The sequence below is a fragment of the Amphiura filiformis genome, chromosome 3 (genome assembly GCF_039555335.1).
Source record: "Amphiura filiformis chromosome 3, Afil_fr2py, whole genome shotgun sequence".
Taxonomy (NCBI): domain Eukaryota; kingdom Metazoa; phylum Echinodermata; class Ophiuroidea; order Amphilepidida; family Amphiuridae; genus Amphiura; species Amphiura filiformis.
In genome coordinates this window covers 64,503,221-64,522,908 of record NC_092630.1, presented here as the reverse complement: position 1 = coordinate 64,522,908, position 19,688 = coordinate 64,503,221, and the positions used below count along the sequence as shown (strand labels likewise).

At 36.9% G+C, this 19,688-nt stretch overlaps 2 protein-coding genes across 2 annotated transcripts in view; one reads left to right on the top strand and one right to left on the bottom strand.

Annotated features, from left to right (window-relative positions):
• LOC140147749 (histone H1-like) lies at nucleotides 1–849 on the bottom strand. Its single transcript, XM_072169508.1, has one exon. It carries the CDS (start codon nucleotides 792–794, stop codon nucleotides 237–239), a length of 558 nt encoding a protein of 185 aa, XP_072025609.1. The 5' UTR covers nucleotides 795–849; the 3' UTR covers nucleotides 1–236.
• Nucleotides 850–2,449: 1,600 nt separating this feature from the next.
• The window catches only part of LOC140148956 (slowpoke-binding protein-like), a 32,970-nt gene continuing 15,731 nt past the window's right edge, over nucleotides 2,450–19,688 (top strand). Inside the window, exons 1-8 of the mRNA XM_072171066.1 lie at nucleotides 2,450–2,556; nucleotides 9,848–9,948; nucleotides 12,119–12,192; nucleotides 12,891–12,988; nucleotides 13,677–13,762; nucleotides 14,195–14,341; nucleotides 14,846–14,956; nucleotides 16,876–16,971. Of these exons, the coding sequence (XP_072027167.1) occupies nucleotides 9,910–9,948; nucleotides 12,119–12,192; nucleotides 12,891–12,988; nucleotides 13,677–13,762; nucleotides 14,195–14,341; nucleotides 14,846–14,956; nucleotides 16,876–16,971 (651 nt within the window). The 5' untranslated portion in view covers nucleotides 2,450–2,556; nucleotides 9,848–9,909. The remainder of the gene's footprint in view (nucleotides 2,557–9,847; nucleotides 9,949–12,118; nucleotides 12,193–12,890; nucleotides 12,989–13,676; nucleotides 13,763–14,194; nucleotides 14,342–14,845; nucleotides 14,957–16,875; nucleotides 16,972–19,688) is intronic.

Genomic DNA, 19,688 nt, shown 5'->3' with positions numbered 1-19,688 from the left:
TTATTACCTACTATTAAATTTAGCGTTCACATTATTTTATCCATCCTAACTAGTATTTTACATGTTAAAGCTTTAAATATTGTAATTTCCCTAAAAATGTTTATATCGTATTACAGGAACTTATTCATTCTTGTCAGTACAGATAACACAAGCAAAGCATAACAGAAAGTCATTTCTCTTTTTGGAAGATAGGGTGGCCCTTAAAAGAGCCGTTGGGTTTATAGGAAGCGAAGTATTTACTTCTTGGCTGCTTTCTTGGCCTTCTTGGCTGCGGGTTTCTTTGCCTTCTTGGCTGGTTTCTTTGCTGCCGGTTTCTTAGCTGCTGGTTTCTTGGCCTTCTTCGCTTTCTTCTCTGCTGACTTCTTTGTCTTCTTTGCCTTCTTGGCTGCGGGTTTCTTTGCTGCCTTCTTTGGTTTTGCTGCCTTCTTCGCTGGCTTTTTGGCTGCGGGCTTCTTCTTGGCGGCCTTCTTTGCTGGCTTGGCTGCAGTGCTCACCTTGAAGGATCCACTGGCTCCTTTGCCTTTTGTTTGGACCAGTTTGCCGTTGCTTACACCAGACTTCAAAGCTTTGCGAATATGAGAAGACAGCTTGTCCACGTCGCACTTGTAGTTGGCACCGATGTACTTCTTGATAGCTTGGAGTGAACTTCCATTGCGATCTTTCAGATTGGTAATGGCCGCAACGATCATTTCACTGCATGGTGGATGAGTTGCTGGTGATGATTTCTTCTTTGGTTTTGCGGTCTTCTTTGCTTTTGCTGCGGGTGCCGCAGGGGGTGCTTCTGTGTCGGCCATAGTAGTATTACCGGTAGCTTTGGTGAAGAGTTGCGAATTGATGCTGTGAAGTGAACTACAGAGATTGATCAATGAAATTTATGCTGCGCGTGGCTGCCTATATGCTCGTATTGCGGACGCGATTGTAATCATCTGACTTACTGCCCGCCAAGCTCGATATTTCCAAGATGGATGCCACGAAAAACTTGGAATTTGTGTTTGATGTTGCAAAAAGCATCGCTTGTTTTTCATAATTTCAAAGCATTCCAAATCAAATTAAGCTACAAATCGTATAATCAACTCAAATATTTTCAAAATATGTAAGATTATCTGGCATTGCAATTCGTGTTTTGCAGAAAATATGAAAATAATCGCATTGAACCAAGAAAAACTCACGCTGGTAGCTTTTATTTGGCTTACAAACTACACGAATCGTGCCGCAATAAAATATTTGATTTATCATATATAAATAATAATGTTTTCAGGTATATAAATCACGATGTTAGATTTTAATAGGTTAAAAAAATAAGGGGAAATATCGACTTGAAAAAGATGTTCACAAGCACAAAATATGCATAACTCTCCAAGCCCTTGGCGAATCAACACAAGCGAGTACACAAAAGAATGTGCACGTTTGCGCAGCATTCATGTTCTTGTCATGTCATGTTTTTCTCTATATCATGTACGGACTATATGCAGCAAATCTTCGAAGTGGGGTGAGCACAAAATAATTGGTCATATTTCATCTAGTAATTGCAATATTTTCATGGGTTTAATAATAGTGGCATAATAATTTATTGTCTGTCGTACATTGGGACTCGGATTGGACTAAAAAGGAAGTAGACGCCAATTTTTTATTGTTGAATTTTTCATTTGTGTAAACCTGAGACGAATATTTTCCGTCTCAGGTGTAAACTATTCCCGACAGATTTTTAGTAGGCCTATTGCGAATGGTTTCCCGGATGGTTTTATGGTTCCGCAAAGAGTTTTTCAAAAGTTTTTAAGTTTTTGTTTTTTTTAACTCAAGAGCATACACAAGCTTACTAAAATATAAAATGACCCATCACCATGTACACGTACGCCTAGCCTGCCATCTTCTTGTGATGTACATGATCAAAACACTTCTATCTTCATGGTCACAAATCATCTAAAATATCGAGATTTGGATTTTTGAAACCCCGAAATTTGGTCTGAATTTATGTATTTTTGTCTTCATAGAACACTTTTCCCTCCAAAGTGGCAATACAAAGCTATACAACGGGACTGGGATCATAGCCATATAAAGCTAGTTTTTATGCAGTTCGCAAAATTTTGATTGAGTTCATTTTCACGTTCACTTCAAGCTGCTAGAAAACTTGGTGAAGTATCATAGATTTCGGAGGTCTTAGACTGACTGAAAGCACTATAGCAATTTTGGTAAAGAATTTATTTTCATAATCAGCATATACATGAATTTCCACTGCATTTTCAAGTTTGAGTTGTATAGGATTTTATATGCGTATATGCCGTCAGAATCAGATGCCGACTCCTACACGATCCATGTACACAATGTATGACATGTACCAATGAGGGTGTCCTTGCATATCAACAAACAATGTCATGTGACTGTCTGTGTGATCTAGAAGCTTGTGGCCAGCCCAGGTTGTGAAAGTACCGTGATTGACAAGGTAGGCAAAAGGTAAAATAGGTTCTGAACTTCCGCAGTTGAATTAAAAGAATTTCTACTATATTATTTTTGGTTTCAGATTGATCGTTTCGTTTCCGTGATTTGCAGAGCTACAGCGTAAGTGTGATTTTATTTATACCATAGCCCGGGTACGTGCATGCATGTAGCCCGAGCTCGCACCTCCGTCACTCAGAAGTTATAGTACTAGTAGGTATGAGAGGGAAACGTCAGTTAAGGGGGTACTACACCCCCAATAGTACAAGGAACTTATACGATGTCCTCATTCACAAACTGATACTATCTGTCCATCGTATAAGCCTCTTACCGTACGATAATGTGGTGAAGGAATATTACAGAGTCAAGAATAGGCTCCATCATCTTTTGGTTCTGAACCCTCACAGTCTCCCAAAACATCAAAACATCAAAATCATTGTACATTTACTTACTTAAGACTGTCCTTTTTCATATAGCGCAGACAAAGTAGGGCCAAGCTAAATGGAAATGGTCAAATTTTGGCAAAATATCTCTCTGTGTAATCCTATGTAAGTCCCATATCACATCGTTATCGGCGATCAAGGTTTTTTTTTCTTCTGAAGTTTGGTTGGTACCCACCAGCGTCATGCATGTGACGTGACACAGCGAAAATAAGCGACCGGGAATCAGGGATCGTTAAAATGTCAACAAATTTCAAAACACAGAAAGCAGTAAACTTATTGGCGAGCGGTCCGAATTTTGAGCCATAAGTTTACGTGGTGAACTATACACCCCTGCCCAATTTTGTACCTATTTTTGCATTTGTCTGAAAAATTATAGCGCATTGGGGACAAGTATATTATAGGGGCAAGGACTGCAACTACTGCACTGGAAATTTTTATTTCAGCACAGACAACAGTTGTGGAGTTACAGTCAAAAATGAGGGAACACCAATATTTGATCAATAAATCAATAACTACTTGCTTTGAGTTGCTGAATTTTCAGTACAGTAGTTGTAGTCCTTGCCCCTATAATATACATATCTTACTTGTCACCAATGTGCTATAATTTTTGAGAAAAAGGCAAAAATAGGCACAACATTTGTTAGTTAACATTAACACATTTGCTAGTCAGCCAAAATGGCCTAAACCGGCAATACAAATTTACATTGAATTTAAAAGATTTTGATAGCAGTTCCATTTAAAAAAGCTGCTATCGTCCCCATCGTCATGAGACTAAGATCTAGAAACACCCCCGAGATGCTTTTTTAGGGAATTTTGCGTAAGCTGAATCTTTTTGATGAAAGTCAATCTTTGACTAGATGTAACTTTGCTACGGAAAGTGCTATGACAAAAAGGTTTTCAGTGTTGGCTTTCTTTACTCAAGGGCTTTAATTTGATATATAAAATGATGCAGTTTGATGGCAAATTTGAATTCACCTGGCATACCTACTTATAGTGTGAGTACTTTTTCTGAGTACGAGTACCTTGGCCATGAGTACGAGTACTTGGCCATGAGTACGAGTACAGCAAAATTATAACGCATGAGTACGAGTACTTAGGCATGAGTACAAGTACGAGTCACGAGTATTGATGCATGAGTATGAATACTTAGGTATGAGTAGGAGCACGAGTACAATTTACAAGCGGAACACAATGAGTAGGTATCCCAGGCAAACCTTAGTTAACACATTTGCTAGTCAGCGAAATTCGCCTAGACCGTGGCCCAAACACAATGCATATTTGAATTTTTTTCGAGAACAGGTCGGTGAAGGAAACCTACATAAATATGTTTTCTATACTTCACTTGACCCAAATATATGATTTTTTATGATGATGAGCCACTCGCACATGGAATTTTAGAGGATTTTGATAGCAGTTCCATTAAAAAAGCTGCTATCGCCATGAGACTAAGATCTAGAAACACCCCTAAATGCTGTTTTGGGGAATTTTGCTAGCAGAATCTTTTTGATGAAAGTCAATCTTTGACAAGATGTAACTTTGTTACGGAAAGTGCTATGACAAAAATGTTTTCAGTTTTGGCTTACCAAGTTGCGCACATGGTCCATAATAGCGTCAATAATTGGCGAAAATCTGGATCAGAAACCCGGAAGTGAGCCAGAAGTCAGTGTTTCTAGTTCATAGTTCGTCATAGTTTTGCATTTTTCTCAAAAATTATAGCGCATCGGTGACAAGTAAGATATGTATGTTATAGGGGCAAGGACCACAACTACTGCACTGGAAATTTTATTTCAACACAGACAACAGTTGTGGAGTTACAGTCAAAAATAAGGGAAAACCAATATTTGATCAATAAATCAATAACTACCTGCCGTCAATTGCTGAATTTTCAGTGCAGTAGTTGTAGTCCTTGCCCCTATAATATACATATATCTTACTTGTAACCAATGCGCTATAATTTTTGAGGAAAATGCAAAAATAGGCACAAAATTGGCCAGGGGTGTAGTACCCCCTTAAGTAACAAATTGGCATTGCTTGTCCTCCCTTGGATTTGCTTAAAAATCCTTGCTTTCCACAATTTCTCCACCCCCAGAACATTTAATTATTACACTGCCCTTAAGGGGGTACTACACCCCTGCCAAATTTTGTGCCTATTGTTGCATTTTTCTCAAAAATGATAGCGCATTGGTGACAAATAAGATATGTATATTACAGGGGCAAGGACTACAACTACTGCACTGGAAATTTTATTTCAACGCAGACAACAGTTCTGGAGTTACAGTCAAAAATGAGGGAAAATCAATATTTGATCAATAAATCAATAACTACTTGCCGTGAGTTGCTGAATTTTCAGTGCAGTAGTTGTAGTCCTTGCCCCTATAATATACATATCTTACTTGACACCAATGCGCTATAATTTTTGAGAAAATGCAAAAATAGGCACGAAATTGGCCAGGGGTGTAGTACCCCCTTAAGGCAGCTGTGTACTCTCAGACATGCATGTAGTAAAAGTACAATAACTTTGTAATTATTCGCGCAAGACATATAAAAGTATACATTTTTATAAAGGCAATGAATCTTAATATAAATATAGATTTGGTGTAAAAACAACAGTTTTGAAGAAAATCCAAAAAAAGTGAGTTTTTGGCAATATTTGTTCGGTACATCATAACAAAAAAACACTCTTTCCAAAATATTTTATTTTGTTTTTATCTCCATCTTGAGGCTCCATTCCAAAAACGTTTTTTTTAGTTTTTTGATATTGGCCTTATTTTTGGAGATATTGACCATATAAGGCATCAAAATGAACTTTTTAAAATTCACAAACGCCTATTTGCACAAAATGATGTCTAAAATCGGAAATAGACCAAAATATAAAAAAATGGGAAAACCGTTTCTTGAGTCGATCATGCTTCATACGATGATCATATTTGCTTACCTATAGATGCTGTATTTACTGAGTTATCGTGTACCTAAATCGTCATTTTACCGAGAAAATGAACATTGAAATAATGGCCGTTGAAGTTTAAAGTGGTCACATTTTGCACTTGGATCGGAGCTCACAGGAGAATGCGGCATTTCTCGTTTTTCTACCTTACATTACATGAACATCGGGTAAATACACGGCCCCTTGAGAAGTTTGAGCAAAATCCATTCATAACTTGATATTTAAATTGGGGAAAGAACTTGAAAAAACCCACATTTTATCAGCTAAAACGGAGCCATTTGACCACTAGGTTTTGTGAAACCAGTGCTTCCGTGGTGTTTCCATATTGATGCGCCCAAGCATGCAGATAAGCGTCACGTGTCATCGTAAGCGTATTTGTGCGTTAACAAATTGCGCGATCTGCGACGCGATGCGTTGTTCTTGCAGCGTGTACCCTGGCTGGTACAACAAAGATTTTCTTTCTTTTTCAATTTCAAACACGAGTGGAATAGTGAAATAAAATCCTTAAAATATTGCAGTTGGAGTTTACAAATCTGGATTTTCATTCCTTGTATTTATAAAAAACATAACAAAGTATAAACATATCAAAAAAACTCAATTTCGCGAAAGAAACAATGTCTATAGTACACAGCCGCGTTAAGTAAGTATAAGTACATGTACATCTAAAATGACAAGTTGCAATTTAAGACATCAGGGAGATTTTTAAAAAGTAGTGTAACATAAATTATAAGACCAAGTAAAAATACCGTATTTCGTCAAATAGTCGCCCCCCCCTCAAATAAACGCCCCCCACCACTTTTTTCAACCAAGATGTTTTAAAAATGCCGATATTTCCATGCTATCTTGTGTAGTAAGCTTACCAAGTTGCGCACATGGTCCATAAGAGCGTCAATAATTGGCGAAAATCAGCCAGAAGTCAGTGTTTCTAGTTCATAGTTCGTCATTTTAGTGTGTGTTTTTAGTTTACCTAATGATTTTAACAGGAATTATCGTTCTAAAATTGACCTTGAATAAACGCCCCCCCCCCTTGGGAAAATGTAACGCACCCGGGGGCGTTTATTTGACGAAATACGGTAGGCGTATATATAAATGTTTCTTGTCCAGGCCTTTTTTCAGAAAGGATGAGAGAGGGATTTACTATTTATGTTGAATTTCCAATACCAGATATATTACTGATCTTGTAAAAGAGGAGGGGGCCTTGAATTTATTAATTCCCATTTCTGTTATAGTCTGGGGAGTCAAGTAGGCAGTAGTGCAAAATGGGTTTGAAAGTGACAACCAGTATACTTCAGAACACTTTTTACAATGAAAATTATTTGTGCAACGGAGTTATTAAGCAAAAATAGAAAAAAACATAAACAAAAAAAATTGTCAAGAATTGTCCAAAAAGGAGGTGGGTGGGTAGGAGAACCATTTATGTATTTTATTTTACTTATATGCTCAAGGGGGATTAAAGAAAGAAATAATTTTACGTTTTTTAAAACAAAAACAACATATCCAAAATTTTGATAATAATAAAATTTTGATAATGACATATTAGACATTTACTAATACTAGTACAATTGCTTGGTAACAATGGGGTAACAAATAACAATCAACAACATTAAATAATAGTATTATTATTTATCATATAATCAGTATTATCTCAATAAGACAGTTAACATAGTAATAATCTCATTTATTTATTTTGCTGATGACTGATGACCCAACAATTTGAGACAATAGATTTAGAAAATACAAACAAAAAATGTCTTACTCTCAGAATCCATGAAAATATTCTGTGCTCAACATTATACATACACATTGTACACGTAGGCCTATGTGTAGACCTGTAAATATAACTTTGTGCACATCATGACTCACACCGACATCGCCTGGCTAATAATTACTTTGTCAGCAGAGATACTAAAATAAATACCCGGGATCGATACACATGAATTTGCTATGCATGAGTTTGATATGAGAAGAAAATCTTTGTATACCGGTGTAGAAAATGATGAATATCTCCCGTAAATGATTTCGTATAAAGAAACCAGATGTGGTTCCTTTTACATGAATATATATTTTGAACAGATATGATAGTCGTTGGCTTGCGTCTTGAGACAGTAGCTTGCGTCTTGAGTCAAAAACTGACAATATTTCTGATTTATATGTGCCGAATTATATAGCGCAGTGTATAGGCCAATCGTGGAAGTAGTCTAAAAGAATATGACCTATAATGGTGTACTATGCTCGACTGACACACAGCGAGGTCAGTCACCGAGCTAATCGGGGCTATTGTCAGTAGCCTTAGTCAGATGTCCTTCGGCCTATTATGCAACTCAAAACTAGTAAACAGGTCGATACAAAATGGCCAATTTTGGCGGTGGATTTAACCTACCATGGCGATTTCTTCCATGAAGATATCGGGGTGATGACACTGTGTGACTTACAAGTGCAATACATGTACCTGCAGTAGGGCCCGAGTAGGGCCTGAATGGGCAAGACAAAACAGTCAGATCTTATGTGATAGTTTGATAGTAACAACTTACAAGAAAACTATCATGAGTATTTTCTACGAGTACAAGTATTTTTTCATGAGTACGAGTAGATTGGCATGAGTACGAGTACGAGTACAGCAAAATTCCAAACCATGAGTACGAAAACTTCCGTACGAGTACGAGTACTTGGTCATGAGTACGAGTATGAGTACGAGTATTGATGCATGAGTACGAGTACCAAAAAAGTACTCGTACTCGAGTACGAGTATTGTACTCGAGTACTACAAGTCTGCCGTCACTACGATTTCCACTGTCCTTCTCACTGCTGAGAATCTCAGGAACAACTAGGGCCATGATGTTTCGGGCTAGGGTACATGTAGACCGAATAATCAGTCCCCAATACAAAATTCACTTGCTGACATTAACCTGTATATGGGTACATGTACCATAGCTTTAAATTCCCTGTACTAACTATCTAATACATACTTACTATAGAAAAATTAATAAATCTGTGTACATCGTGGAACATTCAACTGCGCTTGTTACTCCGCGATTAAATTATGCTAATAGATACACGCGCATACACTGCTATACCGATAACATTTTGTCAATGTAATCACTGGTCCTTATGTACATTATGGTCCAAAAATGGTGATGATTGCCCATCATATGGCACTATTGCTTTTTGAAAAAGGAATTTCCAAACTGGCCACATGTCCCTCACAGATGAGCCAAGAAGTGGGCGTCCATCACTTACGGATGATGCGCCACAGTGAAAAAACTCAAGAAAGTGGAGGATCTTATCATGAAAAGGTTATGCGCCTACTTCTCATCTAGCGCCACCTGTGAAGAAAGTAAACATACTTATGAGACCATTTTTGGACCATAATATTTGCCACTTGTTGAAATAAAAAAACTTTGCAGCTTGAAATTACTAAATTAACAAGTTCTTGCTGTAATTGAATACATGAATACAAAAGCCACCTAAGTCCATAGGAAGTGATTTTGAGAGAAAAACCTGTGTATCATTTTAATTCCTTCAGTTAGATTTACCTGGTCAATATGGTAAGTTTTACGTGCAAATGAGTGGATTAACCTGTATTAGGTATGACGATTAGCATTTCAGGGACTTTGTGGGGTTCATTTTAAATTTTGAGATTACCACTAGTAAGATAATACAAAATAAAGCACACAGGTATGTATAATGTTGATAAGCATTCTGCCATGTAATATAAACCACACACTTTCCTTTATTAAACCCATTTTTTGTTCAAAAGTCACTCTCTAGCAATGAATGTGTTACAAGTGGACTTTTATACATAATGGATTTCAATCAATGTGTTACAAGACTCAAATCATGGAATTGGGTGATTCTTTCATACATGCTATTTTTCACATGTTTAATAGACACAGAGAATGAATTTGAGTTGTTCTTTCATACATATGACAGGCCTATGTATAGCAACAATTTCCCATGCTTAACTCAATTTGGCCAAAGTATGGACTTAGGTGGCTTGTGTATTCATATATTCAATTTCTTCTTTCAGTGAGGAAAAGCTAACACTAGTAAAACAGATGATTCAGTAATACCAGTATCAGCACCATCAACATGGGAGACACAGCATTTTACTTGAAAACCCATGTATGGGTAAGTATGGATAGACAGTGAGAATTTCTATATGTGTTATTAAAAGGTGTCTGGGATGACTTGTAATACTGCAGTTGTCACCAAAAAAACCGTATATCGCTCATTCTACAAAATCGGGTGCCAATAGCCTTTTTCCCGTTCTTTGGTCCACAAAAACTTTGTCGAGCATTTAGGGCATCAAATATGTTGTTTTTCTGGTAGAACTCAACGAGATCTACACGGACATATAGTTTTCCATACTTTAAATGCTTTCTTCAGCCTGATTAACTCTTGCAAAGGCTCAAAAATCGCTAAAAATATGTTTCCACTGCTCAAGTGTTAAACCTGACCCTTTAATATTTTCTTTGAATAAATGCGATTTCTTTCCATATTTGTTGTTTTTTAATTAGATAACGCGTCATCATATTGTTTATCAACATTATTTTTTAGTGATTAAAACGTGTTTGTGTAATTCTAAAATAAATTGCACTTTCCACCAAAACGCTGTGAGCTACGTTCGTTACCCCTTTTTAACACATGTTATTGGAAAGAAGTAAAACAGAGGTATCAATGTAGTTTGCGGTTTTTTAAAGGAAACACTCATAGGTTTTTAAAAATCACAGTAAAAATTGTGATACTGTAGCATTTTTGGCGTAGAAATGTTGTAAACATTGAAATTTGGACCAACCATGTTAAGACTGGTGAGCTACGTTACCAGGATTCTATAGTATGCACTTGTATAACATGTACTTCCTAATAATATGTGATAGGTACCAGTGATCGAACCCCATTTATATTAGAATTAACCGACATAACGTTCTAACATTCGCAAATCACATCAAAAACATTAAAAACCTGTGAACTACGTTACTGTAAGCTACGTTACGCACTCATTTACGCATCTTTAAAACTTCTATGAAATGGTGAAATTTGTTTTACATTTCACTCAAGTGATCTTTCGTTTGCTTTTTATGACCTTGGATTAAGTAAAACCAGCCCATTTTGTAGCCGGTAACATAGCTCACATTACATTGAGTTTTAGTGTTAAAAAACATAATGACTTCCTGAAAGAAAAATATGCAAGTGGTGTTGGCAATCTTTTACATCTGAAAGTAGTGATACATTTACTCTTAAAAAACACAAAAAGCAGGTCTTTTTGAACAACTTTTATTTTTTCGATTTTTACAGTGGATTTTGTAGAAAGAGCGATATGTCATTTTTTTAAAGTTTATTTTCACAAATTAGTGCATGCATGCCATTAGTGCTCGGAAGTAAGACCAAGTAAAAAACATAACATGTATACTAGTAGTTCGGAGTTTTTCAAAAATTTGTGAGGGAGGTCCTTATTATTTGTTATATAATTATGTTATTTTTTTACCATTCATTTCTGTGTAAAATTGCAATTGCAAAGTGTTTGTCAATGAATACAAAGGGGGAGGCCCCTAATATTTTTGTTATTAAGTTCCCCAAACCCCTACCCTACCCCAAGCTTGAAGATAGTGTTTGCAATGTGTTATGATAACAAAGAACTTCTTAACATGTCTTTTTATTACAATAATTTTAGAAACAAAGTAACAGAGCAAAGAAGAAAAATAACTTTAAAAATAATTTTACTTGACCTAAATTAAAGTTGTAAATCTAATGATATGTACGTAAATTGTATGTAGCTGGAAGGAAAGGCCTTCATCATTTGAAAATATTGACCATTCATATTGAAGATATATATACATTTTTTTTTTTTAAAGACCTACAATTTTTAGGTCTTTTTTGGAAAAAATGTAAATCTTTTCCTCCCAGCTACATACACTTTAAGTACATATCATTAGATTTATAAAGTTTACTTCGAAGATTGCTAAATATTTAAAAAAAATTTTGTTTAATAATTTGCCATAAAATTTGTATTGTATCGCAAATTTCAAAAATCAATATCATATCGTCAGGACATTCCTTTGTATTCAGAATGCAAGTTGATGTGTCTGATGTGCGCTAATGTCCCACAAAAATAGTTTTCTTATAGGGATTCTGAAAATTAAAAACAAGTAAGAGAAGTTAAGTACTTCTTAAAATCTTTTGTATTTAAAATTTAAAAGTAGAGTGGGGAATATGGAGGCAATTGGATATCATTTGCATTATTTGTCTTTCTCTAATTGATGTACAAAACCAATAATTTCAAATGTTTCTTTTATTTCAGATACCCATGTTGATTGGGGTTGGCTCAGTAGTTCTCATAGTTTTTATTGGCATTGTTGCACTTTATTTGTATAGGTGAGTATGGAAATTGCTCAGAAAAAACATTTCTGGTTTCATGCATTATAAGAGTTCTTGTTTAAAGACTTTTGGAAAATGTGTACATTCAATAGGATGAAGATTCAATGGCTCTGAGAGCTGTTCAAGCAGATTGGCTGTTGTTCACTGAAAGGTTGGTGAATCTGAAGAGAGTGGTTAGGAGTCCTTTTAGTGGACAAGGGGCCACTGATCTTCAAGTAGGAAAAGGGCACCCAAAATTTCCAATAGTTTTGTCCTGAAGAAGTTGGTGGTGAAAATCCTGATGTAATCTTGATGGTTTTATACCTGGCTACCCATTGATTCCCTCAATTTGTATTATGAATTAATACCCATCATAAAAGCCTTTCAAACAATACTTATAAATTATGTAGTATTCGTAAAAATACACAAATGACTTAAAGGCCCATTCATTGATTTGCTCATCAGGACGATCATAAAAATCATCAAAATTCAGATTTTGGTACCTATGTCGCTGTCATAGATGTCCTAACTTTAATGTGTGTAAGACATTTACATGAATCTGTAATTTATATACTGACAGTATATGAATTAGCTACATGTATTTGAATGGGGCTTCAATTTCTTTAATACTGCTGTTTCCATCGTTTTTAGGTCCGAAGGAAAAGACCTTACAGCATTTTTTTAACAATTTCTTTGTATGTGATCCGTTTTTACAGAAAATATTCTCGTTATGATTATACGCCATTATTAGAAGATCTTGCCTTGCCTGATAAGCTGCACATGGAAAGACAGATGGAGAGGGATGCTGTCAGAGGTAGGTTCATCAACACACAGTCACACTTATACATGAATGATAAACATCAAAAGTGATAAAAAAGTGTGTATCCAACCAAAACCAAATCATTAACTTGAATGTATAGGGTGTTCACTGAAACCATGTTCCAGTTTGATCCCTTGTTCGTGGCTGTAACCATTTTTTCCTTGAGTTTTTGTAATTACATTATCACTGACATACATGAACTGTAGTCAAGGAATAGTCAGTTCTTGCATGAATAACAAAGACAGGGTTATAAGTTTACATGACTTTAACTAAATTCTAAACCATTTTGTGGTTTGTTTTATTCGCAATTTGAAAAAGCAACATATTGAAGCTTTATGGGTAAAATATTTTGCAGGTTTTTTAATATGTGTAACTGCTAAAAGCATAAAACTTGTGTAAACAATACTTTGCCAAGCCATTTAATGGGAAAGAGCAAATGAGATATTTGTAAAACTTTGTCTTTACTTGTATTTTTTGCATCAGTAAGGTAATACGAAAGTGCCAGTAATCATGGTAATGTGTAACTTTCAAGTATATAACCCTTGTACAAATTCATCATGGTGAGACTTACAAGTAGCAGCATGACTCAATGTGATGTATTTGTCATGGGCCTTGATACTTATTTTGTATGCATGATATTTCTGTGTAATTATTAGTTGTCTTTCTTTTCTTTGTCTTATAGAGGGTGCCTTGTTAAATTGCCAGTTTTATCTTAGATCAAGATCAGGGAAATATTCCTACAGTGAGCAGCTCCCTGATATGGGTATGTGTCTTATAATACTAATTACCAAGTCAAAAATTTATATCAAGTTTTATTAATATAAATCATGATTTTGTAGGTAAAATATAGTGGTGGTCTGTCGGACAAGTGCATATCTCATCATGGTTGACCCAGTGATTTTTGGACAAGTGGTTCCGAACACTTGTTTGCGCCACAAGCATGCCAACAAACTGCCCTTGTACTTGTTTGCATATGCTCTGCTAGGGTTAGGTTAACATCCAGGATGTGACACTGGGACCAAAGAAATACACACTTCATCACTAAAAAACTCAGAGTGATAGCTTGCTACAACTATATTGAGCTAACTGGACTCTAAGCAAACACTTCAGCAAACACTATCTTTAGGTGTACAAATTGAAATTTGATTTACGTCACAATATTGCATTTTCTTTTCTACCCTATTTTCTCAATAGGTACTACGCCTAGAGAAGCATTGGTTTCTAGTGCAGTATCCCAGACAGAAGAAAGATTTGTTGTTATCTATATGCAGTAAGAGTACCAGATGTCCTGTACCTTTCAACGCATCTTCTCAGAAAACTGTACGAGATCTATTCAAGGCTGTCAAGGTATAGAGCAGTAAATTGCTTTTTAGTCATTGCATACAGAAATGTGTGATATTTTAGGGAGTGTGCAATGTTGCAGAATGTTATATATACCTGAAAAGTAATTTATGGCGAAGCAAGAAATGTTTGCTTATGAACAAAATCAGCTCAGTCATTATCGAGGTTGAGTTTTCTGTATGCTGTGGAAATGGATGTGGTTGCCAAACATGGTTTGCATCTTCTAGAAATCGACCATATCCACTTCAACTGTGCAAAGAAAACTTAAGCTCAATATTGATGGATTCAGTCCCTGATGTCAAATTAGTAAATATTCTAGGATTTTCAGGCAAATAACAGCTTAAAACTGCCCAAAGTATTAAGGGACCTTTTTGTGAATTCACAAAATCCTTTGCAATCTATGCGAACATCGTCACTTCGTTGAACTATATTCACAAATTGTGAAAACAGTTGATAAGGAGAATTAGCAATAATCAAATTCCACAATGTACCTGTATTTTTTGTTTTCAGCATCCATATATATGGCCAGTTCAAGATATTGAGTTCCTGGAAGAACAGGATTTGGTGGTGGTGCTACAAGCATACAGCAGTAGGGGCTCACTTAAAGATTATATATTTAATGTAAGAAATTTGACAATATCTCTGTTATTATTAGTGAAATTTCATTCTTTTATGTGTATATCAATGGGGTGATTATTTAGTAGTGTGCACTCTTTGAGTCAAGATGTGTGTGTTTGATTTCATAAAGCCATTTAATGTGTTCAGTTTGGTTAACACTTGAATTCTATCCCAGTATAGAGGCAGTCAGTGTGATGTCACAGTGGCCATCTTGTGGGTACTGGTAAACTTTTCAAAGTTTCAGGGCATGAACAACAGGTGAATTAGGTATAGAGCAATGCTAGCAGTCAGTCAATCTATAGACGAATCCGACGAGCCAAGTGATGGTCAGGATTAAGTCGGCCATAGCTGGGGCCATCCGCCCCAAACTAGCTTAGTTCGTTTGAATTGGGATCCAAGACGCCCAATATCGGGTGCATCGGAGCGTGTAGCACTTGTGCAGCGTCACAGGAGCGGTAAACGATGCACGCCTGTGATACTGGCGTCACGTAAAATGGATGGAAGGCCCCCAGCTATGGCCGCCAGTGGGGTGTAGGAATGTGTCAAGTCGGATTCGTGTATAGAGGTCAATCATATCAAGAATGAGGAGCTCGTAGGTACGAATCATGTATACAAACACTATTGTCATGAGTCATGCTTGAAAAATGCAGATGGCCTTATTCTTTAACCCTAACCCTACCCGTGGTTTTTGTGCTATCGGAAGGGAAGAAGGAACGAAAAAGGAGAGAAGATGAAGAAGAAAGTCACTTGGCACCCCCGGGATTCAAACCTCGGACCCCTCGCATGCCACACAGAAGATCCCCAGCGTGTAGCTACACAGGTGACGTTGGCCCGGCCAACGATTCCCTGGGTCCAGTGTCCGTTTTAAGGAAAAAAATCTGGTCATCCGCCGGATGACCATGCCATGAAATCTGGTCATCCGCCAAAATTTTTGGTCATCCGTATATTATCCCCCAAAGTCGGGATTTCTCAAAAAAAATTCTCAACGCACGCGTGCGGCGACGTTGAAACAACGTTTTTGCTGTCAAACTGTCACGACCTCAAAGGCACAGTTCCAAACAAGCATAATTGCGTGGAAGCGATGTTCAGTGTAGTGTATCATTTACAGATTCCTTCTAACAGGCCAAAGGTCAACAAAATAATAACACAATCACAAAGACACAGTACTGAGTGCGGAGTAAAAGAAATCTGCACAGTGCACACTAATTATAATCCAGCCCAAACTAGGTATGTGGGGATGCGGCGGTGTGATTTATGCGAAATACGAAGGCCTACCGGGCTGGATGTTATCATGTTCCCTACACGACCGTGCGTAAGCTTAATGATTTTAAATTGACTTTATCGAACAATTACTATTTCAATTAGTTGGCGATTTTAGCTTTAAAATCATGGAAAACTGATTGGGAAAACTGAGATATAATTACGTTTTAAATTAATTTTGATGAGGAATCGTAGGACATCGTTTCAGACACTGTAATGGTGAAAAATATGTGGGCGTCCGCCGGATAACCGGCAGTGAATTTCTGGTAATCCGGCGGCAATTTTGGCCGTCAGGGCGCCCGGATTACCACTTAAAACGAACACTGCCTGGGTCTATATGACTTGGTCTGATTGTGTCATCAAGTCCCGTGGAATGCATGCACGCAGAGTGGTTTTAATAGTGAGCTTTAGTGAGTCCTAGTTGGGTTAGGGTTAAGCCATCTAATATTCAATTTGCCTTTCATCAATAGAAAATGAAGAATCAGTGTAAAGCTTAGTACATGGAGGGCAGGGAATAAAGTAAATGTGCCAAGATGACGATAATAAACACAGGAGATTAATCTAGTGAAAGGAAATAAAACCCATTTTGTATGTGTGAAGATGAAGAAATCTACACTGAGTGGGTAATCCCTAACCTATAAATTATTATCTTGTCTATACAGGTTAAACCTAACAGTAAATGGGAGAGTAAAGTCAGCTCATCAAGTAAAGCCATAGGCAATAAGCAAATACAGGTGTTTGGCAGACAAATACTAGAGGTACGTAAGCAAAATGTAGAACAAGTGTGATCATGTTAACCTCTTTAATTTGATACCAAATTTGCTACTGTAGCACTTGTAGTTTTTAAAGTTCTGAGTGTTTTTCATTTGTTATAGTGTAGATTTTCCTTTGACTACATTAAGTTCAAGAATTATGGGAATGATAAACACACAAAGGTATTTTTCCAAAGTTAAATATTGATATTTATGGCTATAGAAGACACACCACTTCAAAGTTATATTTTTAACAGTGAACTCTTGAGTCAAAGTGTCACACGCTGTCATTAGTATTGGTAATACCAAGATCAGTAAAGGTATGTTACATATATCACATGCACTATTGGAAACATCAGCTGTCATAATCATTAAAGCAATCATGTGTGAAGGGATGTTCCTATATTATGTAAAATACTTACTTGTAGATGTTGCATAATTGTATATTGCTGGAAGGTTACTGCTATAGATTGTTTGCCTTAAAATTTTGAAAAATGAGACTCAACACATTTTGAATTGATATAATGGCGTACACGTAATTGGGGACAGCACTTACTATACTATACTATACTATGCAAGCATTTATATAGCGCTCTTACAAAGAAAACCATGTATCACAGCGCTTTACAAGAGAAAATAAAGAAGAAAAAAACATACAAGAACAAACAACAAATCAAATATCAAATAAATGAGTCTTTAGATTAGACCGGAAGCTTGCCAGCGTTGGAGAGTGGCGGATATGGCGAGGGAGTTTGTTCCAAAGAAAAGGTCCTGCAACAAAGAAGGCTTTATCGCCAGTTAGAGTGCGTGTATGTGGAACAATGAGAAGCCTGGTGTCCTCGCAGAGCGTAAACCACTTCTACTGGGAATGTAAAGCTGAATTAGTTCAGTGATGTATGATGGAGATGTTGTTGAGTCCATGAAACATTTGTAGACAATGGTTAACAGTTTGAAATGGATGCGACTAGGTATTGGTAACCAGTGGAGTTCGCGAAGGAGAGGTGTGGCATGATCATACTTTTTGCCTTGAAGATGAGCTTGGCAGCACGGTTCTGTAGACGTTGGAGTCTGTTTGAGTCTTTCGATGTAATACCATAAAGCAGGGAGCTGGCATAATCAAACCTAGATGTTATAATGGCTCGAACTGCATCTTGACAGGCAGCTTGGTCTAGAAACATTCGGATCTGCTTAAGTTGCGAAGGTGGAAGCTTATTGAACTGCATATCGAAGAGACCTGGTTTGACATTGATAACGTTTTGTCAAACACAACACCAAGGTTCTTTATGGTAGTAGATGGAACAATAACATCAGGTCCAATATTCAGCCTCACCTCTGATATAGAGTGCTCGAATCGTGGGCTGGATATGACAAAGAACTCAGTTTTTGTTTCATTTAATTGAAGCATGTTGCGGTCCATCCAAAGTTTGATATCCATGATGCAATTAGTGAGAGTGCTCAGTGCATTGTCCAGTTCAGATTTATTATGTGGACTGAATGGAATGTACAGTTGTATGTCGTCGGCATAGAAGTGGTATTTTACATCCTTATGAACGCTGATGATGTTGGCAATGGGATGAGTGTAGAACGAGAATGACTGTGGGCGATTACAGAGCCTTGTGGCAGGCGAAGTTCAAAGTTTGCAAATCAGATAGTACACGGCAACCTTCACTCTGTTTGTGCGATTACTCAGGTATGACTTAAACCAGTCACAAACATTACCACAAATACCAAAAACACTAGTCAACCTGTTTAACAGAACATCATGATCAATGGTGTCAAAAGCCGCCGACAGGTCGAGCAACACCAGGAAGACAGCCTGTTGGTTGTCAATATAACTCATGATGTCGCTCTTGACTCTCAGCAAGGCTGTCTCCGTGCTGTGGCCCGGCCTGTAGGCGGACTGATACATTTGGGCAAGGTTATTGTTACAAACATGATTATTAACACTACACAAAGCAGATTTTTCTATAAGTTTAGATAGAAAGGCTGTATTTGAGACAGGCCTAAAGTTCTTAAGATTGTTACAATCCATGCCTTGTTTCTTAAGGACAGGGGTGACAATAGCTTCTTTCAAAGAAGAAGGAAAAGATCCACTAGACAAAGATGTATTCACAATGGAAACCAACACAGGCAACATGATGTCAATATTCTCTTTGACAAGCCAAGTAGGCATTGGGTCTAACCCACATGTTTTATTGGGCGATTTCCCAACAAGTTTGGCAACCTCATCCTCACTGAGAAGTGAGAATTGAATCAGAATAGGAGGCTTGACATTGGCACCATTTGTGCTATGGTTAGTTTCCTTAGTGCCATCATTTGTGGAGACAGAAGATCTGATATTCTGTCTGATAGTGACAACCTTCTCTTTGAAGAAGTTATTGAAGCGATTGCTTAGCAGTTCCATAGAGTCACATGAGGGTAAAGATGAGACAGAGCGATTCAGCAATGTATTAAGTGTCTTAAAAACAGTCTTAGTCTAAAACAGTCTAATTGCATATTGCAAGTCTGGCATGCACTTGGGTGAATTTATGTGGGCGGTAAGTTGGAACATTATTGATGCATGCAGGAACAAAAACTCAATAATTTTGACCAATTATAAGCCAAACAAAATAAAGTAAGTGTTATCTTTCTAAATAACAACAACATCATAGACTCAGAATAAAGTTTCAATGAAGCCCCATGCCTTGAATGTTTTTAGTTAATGTGGACAGTAAGTAACCTGA

Coding starts and splice junctions, on each gene's coding strand:
- LOC140147749 (XM_072169508.1), bottom strand. CDS start 794: ATGGCCGACACAGAAGCACCCCCTGCGGCACCCGCAGCAAAAGCAAAG.